We start from the raw sequence: 16725 nt of genomic DNA, 5'->3' as shown, positions 1-16725 counted from the left end.
AGCATTGGAATACATTAATTACAAAATAGAATGATATATAAATTATAAAGTATTAGAAGATAATAAAAATACTAGAAACAAACATATAATCTGCATTCATCTAAGTATTCAACAAATTTCTTACAAGTCGATATTTAGTATTGTTTATATTTTCCCCAAGAAAGTAGTGTTTCTAAATTTGACGCTTACAACAAATTGATCGTCACAAAATGTCAAGCATGGCCCATAATTATATTGTAAGTCGATGCGGAGTGATTTTTTAGTATACATAGAACACGGTTAAGTACATAATTATAATAATAAAATCGGTTAGAAATTTGACAAAAAAAAATCTATACGGCCCAAACCATACAGCCCAAACATATTCCAAGAAGACGAATCGTCTAATTCAATCTGCCGCATATCACTCAAATAAACAAGATTATAATAGTTTTGCCAAAAAAACACAATATTATAATAGTTTCCAAAAATAAAAAATAAAAAATAAAAACAAGATTATAATTTTCCCATCTAAATCTTTCATCTTTCATCTTGATTCTTTAAATCCAAGCCCCCTATTTCCAGATCTTCATCCACTACTTCCATTTCTACCAGCTCTCCGCCATTGATCTGATTCCATGTTCCGTACATAAAGCATTCAACTTTCCAGGTCGGGAATCCAAGTTTCCCATTCTTTTCACTTACCCAGGAATCCAATTCCCCTGTAAACAAATCTTCATGCTTCCATTTGTTGTTTCCTTTTAAGTGCTTCAAGATCTTCTATTGCGTGTAGCGTTGATCAAGGTATATTTTCTTTAGATCTTCATACCCTTTTGGAAGCCATTGTTGTTTGTCCATTTTTAGTAATTAAATTTACTTATAAACGTGATTATCATTAAGCATGATTATAAAGTTTCCATTTTTAACATTGTGTTGCTTGAATTACATGTAATTTCTGGAGTTGTTGTTGCGTATGTTTTCAGGGTTTGCTGGAGGAGGTTGAGCTCAAAGTTGGGGTTTTCCTAATTTGGAAAGAAAATGATGAGTTGGGTTTTTTCTTTAGCCATTTGAACGCATGCTTTTGGGGTTTTCCATTGGTAGTTTAATTTAGGCTAGATAGTTTATTTCACACGAATTGCTTGATTTGGAAAGCGATGACTTCATTGACTTGGGCTTCGTCCAAAGGTTCGATTTCGATGACTTCCTACCCGAAAGCTCTTTCGTGGATGGTAGTTTCCGGGGTGGCATTGGCTTTGTTCTTACTTTTTGCTTCCTGGGTTTTAGTGACTTACCCGATTGGTTCAACGGTTAGCTGGTATTTCTATGGTGTTGATAGTATGCAGAAGTTGGATTATTCTACCTCTATAGGGAATCCCACTAACCACGATGCTCCCCTTCCAAACAATGTAGATAGTGTCGATAAGAATATGGTATCGGAGTCTAATTCAAAAGTTCCGAAAAGTTCAGTGGATCCACAAACAAAAGTTGTTAATCAGAATATTCTTACCGAGTCGAATTCACAAGCACCCTCGAGTTCAGATGGTTCATTGGTTGTTTCAGAAACTAGAGAGATCAAAGATCTGCCAGATGTGGCAAAGAATTCATCCGGTTCATCAGATAATGAAAATGTTGGATCAGTAAACTCAACTGGTCCATCAGAGCCTGCAGTTTCAACCACTTCATCAATTGATGACGGTATGATTAAAACTGATAAGAATTTGTCAGACGAGTCCAATCCACAACTGTCCTCGACTTCAAGTGATCCATCAATAGTTTCGCAAACAAAGGAGATGAAGGATATATCAGCACCTGCACTCGAGCCCAATGATACTACATCAGCTTCTTCTCAGTTGCCCAACAATGCAACCAGTGGTGTTTCCGTTGATTCAGGTAGCTTTCATGTTGTTCCGTTATGCTTTCATGTTGTTCCGTTATGTTTTCATGTTTGCTGAAATTTAACATTTTGCTATACTCTTTAGCCTTTTGTACTCTGATTGAACTTATGTATAATTTAGCCTTTTGTACTTCTGAAATTTGACTTGTTGCTATAACATTTTCAAGTACTTTTTTCTTTGAATTTGACTTACTTCTGTTCGTATTATGCAGGCTGTGATCTATACAGTGGAAGTTGGATTTATGATTCAGCAGGACCGGTATATACAAACAATACATGCCCTGTCTTGACACAGATGCAAAATTGCCAGGGAAATGGGAGACCTGACAAGCAGTATGAGAATTGGCGATGGAAGCCCTCTCAGTGTGACCTGCCACGTTTTGATGCCAGGAAATTTCTAGAGTTGATGAGGGGGAAAACAATAGCTTTCATTGGTGATTCGGTTGCTCGAAACCATATGGAGTCATTGTTGTGCATGCTCTGGCAGGTAATTGTCTAAATTTTTTATGATCTAGTTACCTTGAATTAAATGTTTTTTTCTTATAGTAGATGGAATTTTCGCAACGCTGGATTCATCAACCCTGCTAGTATTATACGTCTCTAAATGCATGTGGAATTAGTTTTGTGGAGTTCGTTTTTAGCGATTGCGTTTCAAAGCAGCTGTATGAAATTGCATCTCCATCCTTTTTTGCAGATAATGCTGTTTTAAGTAACTCTAGCAGTGCTTGCATCTTTGTGTGGTGTATGCAGGTAGAAGTTCCAAAAAACCGTGGGAACAAGAGAATGCAACGTTATTATTTCAAGTCGACATCTATGTTTGTTGTCCGGATTTGGTCGTCGTGGCTTGTGAAGCAAACATCTGAGGCATTTCATTTTGCTCCAGAGGGTGTGGCCAAGCTCCACCTTGATGCCCCTGATGACAAATTCATGGATCTCATCCCACAGTTTGATGTGATTGTTTTCTCTTCCGGCCATTGGTTTGCCAAGCAGTCGGTCTATATCTTAAACAACGAGATTGTGGGAGGGCAGTTATGGTGGCCGGACAAATCAAGGCCTATGAAGGTTAACAACATTGAAGCATTTGGAATATCTGTCGAGACAATTCTCACTGCTGTTGCTAGACATCCGAATTATACGGGGATCGCCATTGTGCGTTCTTATTCACCTGACCATTACGAGGGTGGAGCTTGGAACACTGGAGGATCATGCACCGGGAAGGTAAAGCCTCTTGCACTGGGCGAAGTAGTGGAAAATGGCTTTACGAATATAATGCATGAAAAACAAGTTTTGGGTTTTAACCGTGCGATTCAGAAAGGTGTGACAAACAAGTCGAAGTTGAAACTGATGGATATCACGAAACCTTTTGCGTACCGCCACGACGGGCATCCAGGCCCGTACAGAAGCCCCGACCCTAACAAGAAAACACAGCGGGGCCCTGACGGAAGGCCTCCGCCACAGGATTGCTTGCACTGGTGCATGCCGGGTCCGGTCGATACATGGAATGAATTTGTGCTTGAAATTATAAGGAGAGAGTATGAGGGCAGCAACAACTCTTCTTCATGAGTTGGGGCAAAGCTTGCATGGTATAATTTTTTGTTTAAATTATTTATAAATATAAGAAAAAGATTGTACAGTAATTATTTGTTGCAATAGGTGGGAGGATTAGCGGCTAAATTTGTATTTTGAGAGCAATTTTAGTTTAGTTACCATTATGTGTTTTTGAATAAAATTAAGTGCTTTGCTTGTTTAGAACTCGTTTGGAAGCGTTTTCAAATGACTGAAAGTGTTTTTGGAGAAAATATTTTGAAACCAATTCTTAGTAAAGATGCAGATTAATCCTATAGAAGCACTTGAACTGCTTGCTAAGCTCATAACTGGTGTTTTTGCAAGAAGCATTTAGGTCGCGTTTGGTATGCGGGACAGGACGGAACAGAATGAGACGAGGCGTTTCATCCCACGTTTGGTGCGCTTAAAATGAGTGGAATGCTCTATTCCACGGACAAGTTTTGGATGATTTTTCGTTCCACCTCCCCCTGGAACGACATGTTCCACATCCGTGGGACACAAATTTACAACATTTTAAGACAAAAATACTCCTTATCTTTTTCAAAATTTACATCATCTAAATCATACAACAAACCCTAAAACTATCTTCTCTTCTTCTCAGCCGTTGTGAACCTCTTCACATCTGCATCTCTCCTTCGCAACCTTCCTTCTCATCCTCTTCCGTGTAGCAGCTCTGCATCTCCCCAAGTTCGATCTGTTTTTGTGTAGCCTCTCGGTCTCTCTTTCTTTGTAAAATAATTGCTTCCAGGAGGTCCTAATTTTGATGTAAATTTGAAGTGGCATTATTATTCTTTTCTGATTTGCTTGTTTCGATTTCATTAACACCCAGTTAATATGCAAAACATTTGTAATTTCCACTACCTGTTTTGGTCTGCTTTGGTTGGTTCATCTAATTGACTTCAGTTGTTGCCATTATGAGTTGAGGAGGAAATGAGAAGGCTCTGGCCTTATTTCCATGTGGTTGTTGTGCCAAGGAAAGAGTTTTCTTTAAAAAAAATTATCCTAGTTTCCCAGTTATTGGAGGTTCCCGATATGCATGAATCAAATATCCCACTACAATGCATTTTAAACTTGAAGTCGTCAGTGATCATTTGGATGTATTCCTGGTCAAATGTGATTGTAAGTTTGAAATATTGTCTTTCTTAGCTACTTACTGGTGAGCAAGTTGTGTGTCAAACCACAAACCCTTTCCCAAGTCTCTGCTCCTCTTAGCTACTTCATTACTTAGAATTTATTGACCTTGCACAATAAAAAAGGGAGATCTTGTTTGGTAATCAACTGTTAGAACTTAGGGGTAAGACACAACTTAGTAGATATCCCTAAAGGAAACTCAAAAAATGGTCAACTAGTTAACGGTGAAGTGTTGTGTAAATTATTGGATATAATGGTGTTTGATATTTTCTATGCATGTATGTTGAATAGAAGTTAATTTTTGTGAATTGCTATACTGAGCTTCTAGTTCACAGTTTTAAGGACCATGGAAATGTTTTGTTATGTACTCTAAAGAAAAATGTTGGGAACACGTAGAACACTTTATTGTATTGTTTTATCACATAGCTCTCTCCAACTTTTTAGGTCAGTCGTTCAACTGATTGAAGCTTATTTGGTTGTACTTGGTCTTCAAGTCTTCAATCACTAAAGTTATGGCTTGCTTGTCTAACTTATTGAGTAATTACAATGTAATTTTTGCTCAGCTATCCACATTTAGGCTTCTGATGGTGTTCTTATTTTTCCTTCCAGATTCCCTCCAGCTGATACAAATTTAGTTATACGAGAGTTTGAAAAATGTGGAGTGATTTTGAAACATGTTCATGGTCCAAGAGATGCCAACTGGATGCACATTCTATATCAGGTTCTTTTTTCTCCATTATTTTGAGTTTGATGAATCAAATTTCTTGTATCAATCATTGATCTTCTCTTCATTTCTTCACCTCTTTGAACTGGTAATGTTACCATGAATTCGTCAATTGGAGAGTTTGCGAGTCAAACTCATCGACTCTCTGTAAGAAATGCCCTTGAAATTGGGAGTAAAACTAACCAAAACTTTGATATAAATTAAAATTTTTGAGTAGTTGGAAATAGCTGAGTTTGTTTTTATGACTTATCTTTTGTTATGTGTTATGAAAGATGTTTTACTTGTAAAATGTATGGATTTGTCTCTGTCAAATATAATAATGGCATTGTGCATCACTTCTGCTTAAAGTTGGGCTTTATTATTGGCGGGATGCTGCCATGTATGTCAAAAGTAAGATCGCTTATTGGCCTTGGTTGCAGACATAGCCTCACGGAGGCATAATATTGATTAAGATTATCAGTAATACTTGTGTCTAAGGAAGTAATCACAAGATCACATTATAATTATTTGCTACTGCTATTGGCTTATGGCATGGAAGGAATTTGTAACACCATTATGTGTGCGCCGTGCGTATATGAGGGAAAATGGATGTAGACCATGTTTGTCTCTGTGTTTTGGTTGCCAAAGACTTACCTATATTCCATCTTTCTACTCTCCGTTTGCTCAGTTTGGCTAGGTATCCTGCAAGAATGCAACTGCTATTGAAAATTGTTAACCATTCACTTTGCTGGTGGTGCAGAGTTACTCTGATGCTCAGAAGGCTCTTAGCAAGAATGGGATGCAAATTAACGGGGCACTAATTATAGGCGTGAAGCCGCTGGATCCAATGCAACGCCATGCATTAAATGAAAGGGTCAACAATCAGGGTTTCATGACATTTCCCCCTTAACCGTTCATGAAACATGCAGAGATGAATGCTTCAAAAGGCCCCCCTCGTCCTTACTATCTTCAAAACGGTAATACCAGCGCGCAGAAAATCTGGAGGCGCAATTGCTTCCCCAGCAAAGTCATTGGTGTCCAAAGTCATGGATTTAATGTTTGGTATGTAGAATTTTGTGGTTAAGAAAATGTAATTGTTGGTTAAAATTTTCATTTAAAACGTGAAAGAGGTGTCGATCCTCCACAGAAGCTGAGTACCAATGTTTAATTGTAATATAACCTATTTAAGTTTTGAATGTTTAAACCCTAAAACGTTACGACATGCATGATCATTAAACTTATATATTTTTCAACATTGCATGGCAACCATGAACAGAACCATCTTAGCCATCTTATTCATGCTAAAGAACTCATTACTTTCAATATTCACTGGCTCGAGGAAGTCTGACTTCATCAACAAATCATAGAAGACATAAATTACAAATTTTAAAGAGGTTTGCATGCGGAACACAACATATACCGAATAAAATTTGGACCAAGAAAAACAAATAATGGATAATAGTGTTCAAATTTGAACAACTTAAAAAAAAAAAAAAAGTCTTGTCCCGTTCCACGCATAAAATTGTACCAAACAACAAACGGAACATGGGTATTTTAGTCATTTTAAGTTTTTGGTTCCGTTCCGTCCATGTGCTACCAAACGCAGAACGGAACAACCATCATGTTCCATCCTGGGCGTACCAAATATACACAGAACATTCGTTCCATCCTGTCCCGTCTGCGTACCAAACGCTACCTTTAAGTCACTTAAACTACTTTTCAAATAGGTCATTTTGTACTATGGTTTTGTGGTATTCCTTTTCATTTAAAAGTAAGAGGTCTTAGGTTCGAATCTTGTGAATGACGAATTCGATATCAAATTAGACAACATATTGTGTGGTTTTGCCGAACTCTTTATTTTCTTAGTGTAAAAATATTGATGTATTCAAAAAAAAAAAAAAAAAACTACTTTCCAAATAAGCTATTAGTTGTGTACTCGTGTCCTACGTTTCACTTTTGATCAATAAGAAACTTTCTTTTAAAATTCCAATTTAGAATTTTTTTTTTTCCAAATGGTTCTTTGATTATTCTAACCTAAACTACATAGGTGAAGAGGAGAGGCAGACTATTCTAATTAACTTAAATATGTTTAAATTTGACAAAAATGCTTTCTTTTTTCATTAAGGAAATAAGATAGATAAATCTTATTTAAGTATTTATTTTCATATTTATTGTCGCATTGATCCAATATCATTTTCAAATTTGGTATACGTTAGATTGTGTTTTTGAAAAATATTAATTTTCTTTCACAATCTTATATCCAATTTTTCGAATTTGGATCCCATTCGGATCCAAATTATGGAATCTTAGAAATCATTATATTTTATCGTGCGATTATAAATTATTTTAAATTTTTTATTTAGAATTAATCACAAATGGCAAAATTCCATTGGACAAATACATATTAGCAGCGATAAATCGACTACAGCAAATCTGAGTCCTCTCCTGAAAATTTGAAATTCAAATGCCGTTGGTGCGTGACCTGCTTCGTCCCGGAGAATCATTAAAAAACAAATCTTTAACAAGCCCCCTCTGCCTTCTTCAACGGTCCTCTTTTCTCCTCATTCAAACAGCTTCTCTCTCTCTCTCTCTCTCTCTAAACATTTCCCATTTCGGTTACGCATCTCACATCTCCATTAAAATTCAAACCCCAAATCCTACCTTTTTCCCCCAAAGTTTCCAATAGAAGAAAAACGAAACGAGACCCACATTTTCTCGGGAAAATCCTCCAATTGCCGGCCTCTGCTGTGGCAAGAAAATTCATACAGCAGATAGAAAATTTATGCTCGTTGATTTGCTCTCTCAGGTTTGTTTCCGGGTTTTCCTCTTCCCGTCTTCGTTATTTTTCTTCAATTTTCCCCAGTTCCCCGTTTCGTTCTCGAGAAAGAATTTGAAATTTTGAATTTTGATATCAAATTTTTGAATTGTTGAAAAAAAATTCCTCAGCTTCTTCTAGTTGATTTTGTCGCCTGTGGTCTGGTTGGTTCTTTTGATTTTAATTTCTTTGAGCTAAATTGCGTGGGAATTATTTGTAAAAGAGAGAATTTTCCATTCAATTTTAGAATTGGTGTCATATAGAAATCTGACCTAATATGGACTAGAATTGGTGATGTAATTTTCTTTTTCTCCAAAATTCTGGGAGAAACCTGCAGTTCGAGATACTTTTGTCTGGGCTTTGAGGAATCTAGGGTTCCGTTGCTTTTTTTCCATATATTTTGTTGCTATTTAGAGATGATTAAGAATTTTATGGTCAATTTATGCAATGCATATAGTGAGGGTTTGATGGTGAAAATTGTTTATGGCAGGTAGCACTGCTTCAATATGTCTAATCTCCAAAGTGAGCAGCTTCTGCAAATGGAAACAACATGTGGATCACTTCTATATGAGCTTCAGGTATCACAGAATACTTGTCTAGTTTTTTTTTTTTTTTTTTTTTTTTAAATGGAAATTGGAGTACTTGAAAGTACTAATCTCACTTTGTTTCTTGTCTAATACGAAAATTGTAGATAATTTGGAATGAAGTCGGAGAGACTGACAAAGATAGGGATAAGATGTTGCTTGAGCTTGAGCAGGAGTGTCTAGAAGTATACAGAAGAAAGGTAGATCAGGCAAATCGGTGTAGGGCACAGCTACGGCAGGCAATTGCTGATTCGGAAGCAGAACTTGCTGCAATATGTTCTGCAATGGGGGAGCGACCGGTACATATTAGACAGGTCAGGATCGACTGTTTTGTAGATAACTGTTATTGTTTCGTAGATAAATAGTTTAAATGACCTGTTCCCATTGAAGTTAAGGAGGCTATTGTTTAAAATCAGAATTATTTACAAATTGCTTTGTCATTTCAGTCTGATCAAAGTGCCGGAAGTTTGAAGGAAGAGCTCAGCAAAATTATTCCACAGCTGGAGGAGATGAAGAAAAGAAAATGTGACAGGAAAAATAACTTTCTGGAAGTTCTAGAGGAGATACGGAAAATTTCAAGTGAGATTAATGGAAGCACAGATTACAGTTCTTCTAAACCGGGTGTGGATGAAACTGATTTGTCATTGAGAAGGCTTGAAGAATTGCACAGACATCTACATGCACTCCAAACTGAGAAGGTTGGGAGTTATTTTTTCAATTTCCTTTCCATCTGCATATCATCTTAATCTGATTTTGTATTCTTTTATGCTCTTTAAGTCCTCATTTATCTGTTCTTTCTTGTTGTGCAGAGTGATCGGCTTAAGCAGATACAGGACCACCTGTGTACATTGAACTCATTTTGCTCAGTTCTTGGTATGGACTACAAACAGACAATTAGTGAGGTTCATCCCAGTTTAGTTGATTCCGAAGGAAGCAAGAATATAAGTAATGATACAATTCAGCGATTGCTTGCTGCAATACAAAAATTGCGGGAGGTTAAATTACAGAGAATGCAGAAGGTAAAGAATGTTCTTTGTCGTTTTTGAGTTTCTAGTCGAAGTTATGTGCATTTAATTGAATGATATTATCCTCCTAATCTCTGACAGCTTCAAGATCTTGCAACTACCATGTTAGAGCTGTGGAACTTGATGGATACGCCAATTGAGGAGCAACAGATGTTTCAGAATATAACCTGCAATATAGCTGCTTCAGAACATGAGATAACTGAACCAAACACACTCTCTGTGGACTTTATCAATTATGTGAGTTTTTTTTATATTGTAATTCTGTATTATTTCATATTATTGGATCAGTATATTTTTCAAGGATTCATCTGGGATTAAATCTACTGGGCAGGTTGAGGCAGAAGTGTCTCGGTTGGAAGAGTTGAAATCAAGTAAAATGAAAGAGCTTGTTCTTAAGAAGAGATCAGAGCTAGAGGAAATCTGTAGAAAGACACACATGGTCCTAGAAGCAGATAGTGCAATTGACTACATAATTGAAGCTATAGAATCAGGTGCATCTTAAATTCTTAACAGCATATCATGAGGTAACAGAAAATTCCTACATAATTGTTTTGAACGCGTGCATCATTTTTTCTTGTGCAGGAGATGTGGACCCTGCTTGTGTCCTTGATCAAATTGAGCTTCAGGTTTCAAAGGTTAAAGAGGAAGCTTTTAGCAGGAAAGACATACTTGAAAAAGTTGAGAAGTGGTTGTTTGCTTGTGATGAGGAGTGCTGGCTCGAGGAGTATAACAGGGTTAGTTGTTTCCATCACCATGTCACTCCCTTCACGACATTGAAATCCCTTTGCTTACTTGTTCCTTTTTGCGTTCGTGTAGGATGAAAACCGATACAATGCTGGAAGAGGAGCTCATCTTACTCTCAAGCGTGCTGAGAAAGCACGTGCTTTGGTTAATAAACTTCCAGGTATTGACCGCATTTGTAAAATGGCACCCTTGGTTAATAATTCTAGACTAGCCTATATATGAAACTGTTGGTCAAGAATATTGTTTTGGTTATGTTTATGCTGGTTTCAGTTTTTTCCATTTTTTTTTTAAATGTGTTTTTACAATCCTGTTTTTTATACAGCAATGGTGGATGCATTGGCTTCAAAAACCATATCATGGGAGAAGGAGAGGGGCATTGAGTTCACATATGATGGTGTAAGTTGCTTCCCTTGTATTTCTGAAGTCTCTAGGAGGTCTATTCCAGTTGAGTTTATTTTTTGTTTTCATACACACAAATTCTGAAACAATTTGTATTGTTTTGTTCTCAACTTCTGTTCAGATTCGTCTTCTTTCCATGCTTGAAGAGTATACTATATTACGGGAGGAGAAGGAGCAAGAACGTCGAAGGCAGCGGGTATGGCCCATCAGTTTCACTTGGACATATTTCTTTGAAGATCTTACTGTGAACCGTGTAACAACTCTTCATCTCCCATTTTCAGGACCAGAAAAAGATTCAGGGTCAGTTGATAGCTGAACAAGAGGCACTTTACGGGTCAAAGCCAAGTCCATCGAAACCTCAGAGTGTAAAGAAGGGTCCAAGAATGTCAACTGGAGGTGCGAGCAATAGAAGACTTTCAATGCAAGCTCCTAAACCTGATCCACTTCATTCCGTCAAAGGTACTCCGCGTCCGCGTTCAAGAAAGGGTGACCGAGTCCACCAAAATGAGCAATTAAACAATCAGCTGGATGATAGCTTTTCATCTTTGTCCACAGGTTAATCTCTTCTCCAATAGTTCTCATTTGTGTCTGGTTGACAAATGAGAGTATTGAAAATAAAATAAAAGGATATATTTAGTTGCCTTGAAGGTTATTCACCGTCTGTTTCCTTGCAGGGGGGGACTCTGACTCTGGTAGTAGTACCTAAAAACATGTTTGTTTTATTCTTCGTTGCGTCGGTGTTTCAGAAGCTTCTGTTGAGTTCATTTTAAACAAAACATGAGGCATGACACTGGAACACCATATCTCTGTTGCTGTCTAGTGTTTCAGAAAAAAAAAAGTCTGCTTTCCAGACATCATACGAAAACATGCGAACAATCAAATTTTAATGTATCTTTATCCACGTCTTTGCTTATGCAGGTAGACGAGGCTTGGATGTTGCTGGACTTCCTGTTAAAAAGCACTCTTTTGGTGCCCCAAATGCTTCTGAAGTGGAGACACCAACGACTCGTAAACCCTTCTCCCCCATTTCTGTTCCCGTTTCCATTCCAACAGAAAATGTCGCTTTCGCTACTACTCCTCTGAAGCCTAGAACTGTTGCAGACGAAGCGAACAAGACGCCCAAGGTGATGCCAATCTTCGTGCCAACGACACCATCAACTGTGTCAGTTCCCATGCAGACAGCTATCACACCAGCTCCTCCTCCTCCACCAATTCCATTTGCTACCAACTTGGTCCAAGAGATTCCTGAGGAGATTGAGTACTCGTTCGAGGAAAGAAGAGCTGGATTTGTGCTCCCTAGAACACATGTGAAGCCAATGATACAAGTTTGATAGGTTAATTAGTTAAAGTTTGGTGAGACTTTGAGAGTTAAAATTGCTGTTTTAGCATTTCTTTTCCCTTTTGTATTGGATTCTTTTGATTTTTAAGTCAATTGTAATTGGCTTTCCTGGTTTTATGTACATAGTCTAAGAATGTCTAAACCTCTTCCCTGTTGATTAATGTGATCATTAAGTTTCTAATCTTCTTCGTTTCGATTTTATGGTTTATTCGGGAGAATTTTGATAGAGCTAATCAGGGTAACTCTCATATTTAATACGAATTAATGTTTTTGTACAAGACAGACAACCAATATACAACAATTATGTTTTGTAAGAGCAAATCTAGAAGAATACGTGATTTGATTCTTCTTCATAATTTTTTTCTCGAGATTTTGATTTTGGTTGTTTTTTTTAAGGGCATATTTTATTTACAAATGGCATTAACAGTAGATAGCTCAAACTAAAAGGGTGTTTAGTTCAAATTAAAATCTTCCAGTCAAAGTTTAATTTTCTGAAAAGACAAAGGAGTTGTCAGTAGTTGGAAAATTGGTGTAGCTCTTAACGTTAGCTTTACAGCTTTGAGAGAATTATTTATTTATACAACTTTAAATAAATAAATGGTAATAAAAAATAGAAGAGCCCTTTTCTTTTCTCAAACAAAACTTGATTGTTTTTTTTTAATATTCAAATTTAGTATCATTGCCCATTTATTAAATTCACCTTTATTAAATTTCCAAGACGGACGTGAAACATTTTCTTAACTAAAATTTATACTTTGCATTTGCAATTAGAATATTAATTTTTTAATAAAATTTCATCAATATTTAATTATAACAATTTCATTTTTATTTATAATTTTCCAAATTTTTATACTTTATTTATTTCTCCTCCTTTTCCTGCAAAACCCTAAATTCACGTTTCTCAGAAGTATTTCTGAAATCAGTGTTGCTTGTTTCCTTGTAATTTCTTTGAAGTGGTTTACAATTTTTTAACTGAAATTTCAGTTTCTGCCATTGGAGCTCTGTGCTTTCTCTGCAATGGTGGAGACAAGCTTCAGAACCGGAGGAGTTGCAGCACTGAGTTCTTCAGCTTTCTGCATTTAGAGACGACTTGTGGTTTCTGGGTTCCAAATTTTTTGAAAGTTTGGAACTTTCTAGCCTACTTTAACAGAAATCTGCTCAAGTTATTGTTTTTCAGTTAAATTATTTTCTGGGTTTTTTTTTTTGCTTCCTAAAGTTGCAGACTTTAATGGGTAGATTCTAGGGTTTCAAGTGTTTATAGGGTTTAAGATTTTTTAGGGTTTTGGGTGGTTTTTGTGTGTCTGCAAATTTGCATATGCAAATGGAGGAGAAAGACAACAAGTTGGTTTCTGGTGTAGCAGTGAGCGGTGAGAACGCTCCAGATGATTACAGGATTGCCCCAAGAAATGAAAACCCTAGCCCATGTGGGGGACCCACAACGGCGGCAGCTCCGACGGCGTCGCCGATGAGCTTGACCGGGATCGGTACGGACGGAAAGAAGAAGAGGGGCAGGCCTAGGAAATACGGACCCGACAGCAAGCCCGTCCCGTCTTCGGCATTGTCCCCGATGCCGATTTCGTCGTCGATTCCGCTGACCGGAGAGTTCTCCGCCTGGAAGAGGGGCAGAGGCAAGCCCGTTGACTCGATCAAGAAGTCTCACAAGCATGACGTGTTTGGGAACTCAGGTAACGAAATGAAACGAAACAACCCTTTTAAATAAAAGCTTTGAAAATTTTGACTTTCGGTTAATGTTGGTTACCGTTTTTACTGTTTTACATTTGGGATGAAATGATCATGATCTGTTGTTATAGCTCTGACACTGTTGACGGGGATTTTTGGATCAGCGTTTTTTTATTGAGCATAATGACGCAGATTCAAAAATCCCCGTCAACAGATTGTATCATGTTTACTGTTGTGTGTGTGTGTGTTTTGGGATTGGATTTGTGTTTTTAGAGTGAGATTTGAAGGGAATGTTGGTTGGATTTGGTTTGCAAGTGGACCCTTTGTGATCAGATTCCCGTGTCAGATCTGGAAGTAAATGGTGTTTTATGTGGATTGGAATTACTGATTTTTTCTGCTGGCTACTGCAATTTATATTATACTCTCTTTGCCTTTAGGAAACAGAATGAGAGAATGATTGAGGTAGCTAGCTTGTCCAATAGGTAGAGTCCACTAATTAGGCTGGCGTGCCTGGATTAGACTTGCCTAATTAGGTGATTACCTCTTAAGCACCTTGCTGACTCTGGCCTAATTTGCATCAGATAAGAAAGAAAAGAGAACAAATGAAGAAACTAGAAAGCACAAGCAGAGAATTTGGATATAAACACCTACTTTATATGCTCCTAATTACAATTTTAATATGTTTTGGGGTCAGTTTTGACGTTAACCACTCTTTTCAATATGACCATTCCACTCTTGACACCTCACCTTATGTTCAAGAGCTCCCGTCTCCTGAGGATTACGAGCAGTTTCTTTAGCCACCCTTAGGCGTAACTGTGACCTTTGTTATGAAATTAATGGAGTTTTCAATTTCTATTATTAGGTAATCATTTTGGTTTGAGGCGATTATTTCTGCTTGTGAACTAGGCAACAATTTCCGGGCTTTGTTCTTCTTTATCCCCCTAGAATTCATCTAATTATCTCCTTGCATTGTCGTTTTCAGGTTTACGAGTATTATGTTCATTAGATGAGACTTCACTTGTTTGTTAATGTTTCGTCTCTTTGATTGCTCTACGTTTTGGTGATTAGATCCTTGAACTAGAATTTTGTATTTTAATTGGGATACTTCTGGGCGTTTTAATCATGCAAATTCCAATTTTTAAAATGATCATTTGATTTGGGATTCACTGACGGTTTTTATTTTTTTGTAGGTGAGAAAATTGCATACTCGGTTGGTGCAAACTTTACACCACACATCCTTACTGTCCATTCCGGCGAGGTATGCATCAGAAAATTGTTATATGTGAAACAAATATTCATGTCAGTACAAACTGTCGGGTCTACTATTCTAATTGATACCGAAAGCTTTTCATCTTAGAATTCGTGAAACCAGTTATTATTCTTGTAGACGTTTAAAAGACGAGCAAAAAACAACGTCAAACAAAAATTACAAACTAGAAAGTTGATTCAGGTCCTCTTCCAGTACTATTGCTATGGATCAAGGTTGTACTTGATTTCTGATGGTAATTATGGTTCTTGCAGGATGTTACAATGAAGATCATGTCATTCTCTCAACAAGGAGCTCGAGCTATTTGCATACTTTCCGCAAATGGTACCATTTCAAATGTTACACTTAGGCAGGCCAGTTCTTCTGGGGGTACTTTAACGTATGAGGTACGGCAGTGTGCTTGTCTTTGAAATTATCTGTTATTAGTTATTATTGTATCAATGTAAGTTCCTGGCTGCAAGCTATTTACGTAATCGGTCTCGTGCATGTTGCGTTCTGTTTTTAATCGCTCTATATATAAGAACATAACGTTCAGTAGTATTTTCTTTATGATCATGGAAGTTCTCGTTCTTGAAGAAAAGACAGTATATGTCATTGTTGCTCAGAACATCTCAAATTCTTTTTGCTGATTTTACAGGGCCGCTTTGAGATACTGTCCTTGTCAGGATCGTATATACCAACTGAGAATGCAGTAACAAAGAGCAGATCCGGTGGCATGAGTGTTGCTTTGGCAGGTCCAGACGGTAGAGTGGTTGGGGGTGGACTTGCTGGTATGCTGATCGCTGCTGGCCCCGTGCAGGTAACATCATTATACAATTATATAGTAATTTTGACAAGTTTAAATTGTTATTTTGACCATCAAGTAATCTAGCACTTCGATATTATGTTATAAATTGGTTGTGGTATTGTAGTTTACTATCTAAAAAACGAATTCTGTAATTAATGTTTTCCTCCAAACTGTTTTGACTGCATCAGGTTGTGGTGGGCAGTTTTCTGCAAGGTCACCAGCTGGAACAGAAGCCAAAGAAGCAGAGACTCGAGCCTGTATCATCATCGATTGTCCCTATCATAGTCAATGCAGTGTCTGGTGAAGAAATGAAGGTCTATGGCGGAGTAAAGCCCATTCTGATGGCTCCTTCCTTCCACGGGGATCATTCTAATTCTCTGAATCCCGTGCACAGCTACAAGAACTCAGCTTCTGAGAGTAAATCATTGTTGTTGCAAGAGGAATCTAAAGGCTCTGGTCAAGCAAACTGTGAAGTTTCTTATTGATCATGCTTTTTCCTTTCGTGTGACGGTTGTATCTTAATTGTACTGTTCAGACTCTAGCTCTCTCAACCTTGTTTGACTGTTTTACGAAAGACAAACTAGGCTTAACGTACCTTGTGTTGGTTTTAACCCCGATTTGGTAGTCTTTTTTATTAGGTTTTAGGTCTGTCTTTTGATCGTGATCAGGCTCGTCACGTACGTGGCTGTTGTGTCCATGTATTTCTAGTGTTGTATGATGTAGCATTTTTAGATGTATGAAAAACATAACTAGTCATTTGTCCTTCAAGTTCTTTTTATCTGAAAATTGGAATATGAATGGATGTTGTGACT

General features: G+C 37.3%; 3 protein-coding genes across 6 annotated transcripts; all 3 read left to right on the top strand.

The window, feature by feature from the left end:
• Positions 1-409: 409 nt before the first annotated feature.
• LOC103439667 (protein YLS7-like) lies at positions 410-3625 on the top strand. Its single transcript, XM_008378243.4, has 4 exons — positions 410-783; positions 963-1869; positions 2086-2360; positions 2624-3625. The coding sequence occupies exons 2-4, from the start codon at positions 1134-1136 to the stop codon at positions 3434-3436; spliced, it is 1824 nt and encodes a 607-aa protein (XP_008376465.1). The 5' UTR covers positions 410-783; positions 963-1133; the 3' UTR covers positions 3437-3625.
• Positions 3626-7708: 4083 nt separating this feature from the next.
• Positions 7709-12360, top strand: LOC103439666 (65-kDa microtubule-associated protein 3). 4 transcript variants are annotated; one of them, XR_011582913.1, is made up of 15 exons: positions 7709-8079; positions 8579-8666; positions 8780-8986; positions 9119-9370; positions 9482-9691; positions 9779-9934; positions 10029-10188; positions 10280-10431; positions 10514-10601; positions 10764-10837; positions 10962-11036; positions 11122-11395; positions 11515-11622; positions 11759-11848; positions 11942-11974. XR_011582913.1 is itself a non-coding variant. In XM_008378242.4 (14 exons), the coding sequence occupies exons 2-14, from the start codon at positions 8595-8597 to the stop codon at positions 12169-12171; spliced, it is 2040 nt and encodes a 679-aa protein (XP_008376464.1). In that variant the 5' UTR covers positions 7709-8079; positions 8579-8594; the 3' UTR covers positions 12172-12360. The 4 variants fall into 4 exon arrangements, 2 of the variants coding, with proteins under 2 accessions (XP_008376464.1, XP_008376463.1); XR_003775046.2 differs by having other exon boundaries at positions 11759-11974; XM_008378242.4 differs by lacking the exon at positions 11515-11622 and having other exon boundaries at positions 11942-12360.
• A 431-nt stretch (positions 12361-12791) lies between these two features.
• On the top strand, positions 12792-16725 carry LOC103439665 (AT-hook motif nuclear-localized protein 6). The gene is made up of 5 exons (XM_008378240.4): positions 12792-13864; positions 15050-15117; positions 15381-15512; positions 15764-15925; positions 16102-16725. The coding sequence occupies exons 1-5, from the start codon at positions 13495-13497 to the stop codon at positions 16396-16398; spliced, it is 1029 nt and encodes a 342-aa protein (XP_008376462.1). The 5' UTR covers positions 12792-13494; the 3' UTR covers positions 16399-16725.

The sequence above is a fragment of the Malus domestica genome, chromosome 07 (genome assembly GCF_042453785.1).
Source record: "Malus domestica chromosome 07, GDT2T_hap1".
NCBI lineage: Eukaryota > Viridiplantae > Streptophyta > Magnoliopsida > Rosales > Rosaceae > Malus > Malus domestica.
This window is presented reverse-complemented; position numbering and strand designations above follow the sequence as displayed.

Bases quoted from the DNA above. Each gene is read 5' to 3' on its own strand.
- LOC103439667 (XM_008378243.4), top strand. From the start codon at position 1,134: ATGACTTCATTGACTTGGGCTTCGTCCAAAGGTTCGATTTCGATGACT. The intron at 1,870-2,085 runs GTAGCTTTCATG...CGTATTATGCAG, and splicing joins TGGTGTTTCCGTTGATTCAG to GCTGTGATCTATACAGTGGA. The intron at 2,361-2,623 runs GTAATTGTCTAA...TGGTGTATGCAG, and splicing joins TGTTGTGCATGCTCTGGCAG to GTAGAAGTTCCAAAAAACCG.
- LOC103439666 (XM_008378241.4), top strand. From the start codon at position 8,595: ATGTCTAATCTCCAAAGTGAGCAGCTTCTGCAAATGGAAACAACATGT. The intron at 8,987-9,118 runs GTCAGGATCGAC...TTGTCATTTCAG, and splicing joins GACCGGTACATATTAGACAG to TCTGATCAAAGTGCCGGAAG. The intron at 10,189-10,279 runs GTGCATCTTAAA...TTTCTTGTGCAG, and splicing joins AATTGAAGCTATAGAATCAG to GAGATGTGGACCCTGCTTGT.
- LOC103439665 (XM_008378240.4), top strand. From the start codon at position 13,495: ATGCAAATGGAGGAGAAAGACAACAAGTTGGTTTCTGGTGTAGCAGTG. The intron at 13,865-15,049 runs GTAACGAAATGA...ATTTTTTTGTAG, and splicing joins TGACGTGTTTGGGAACTCAG to GTGAGAAAATTGCATACTCG. The intron at 15,926-16,101 runs GTAACATCATTA...TGACTGCATCAG, and splicing joins TCGCTGCTGGCCCCGTGCAG to GTTGTGGTGGGCAGTTTTCT.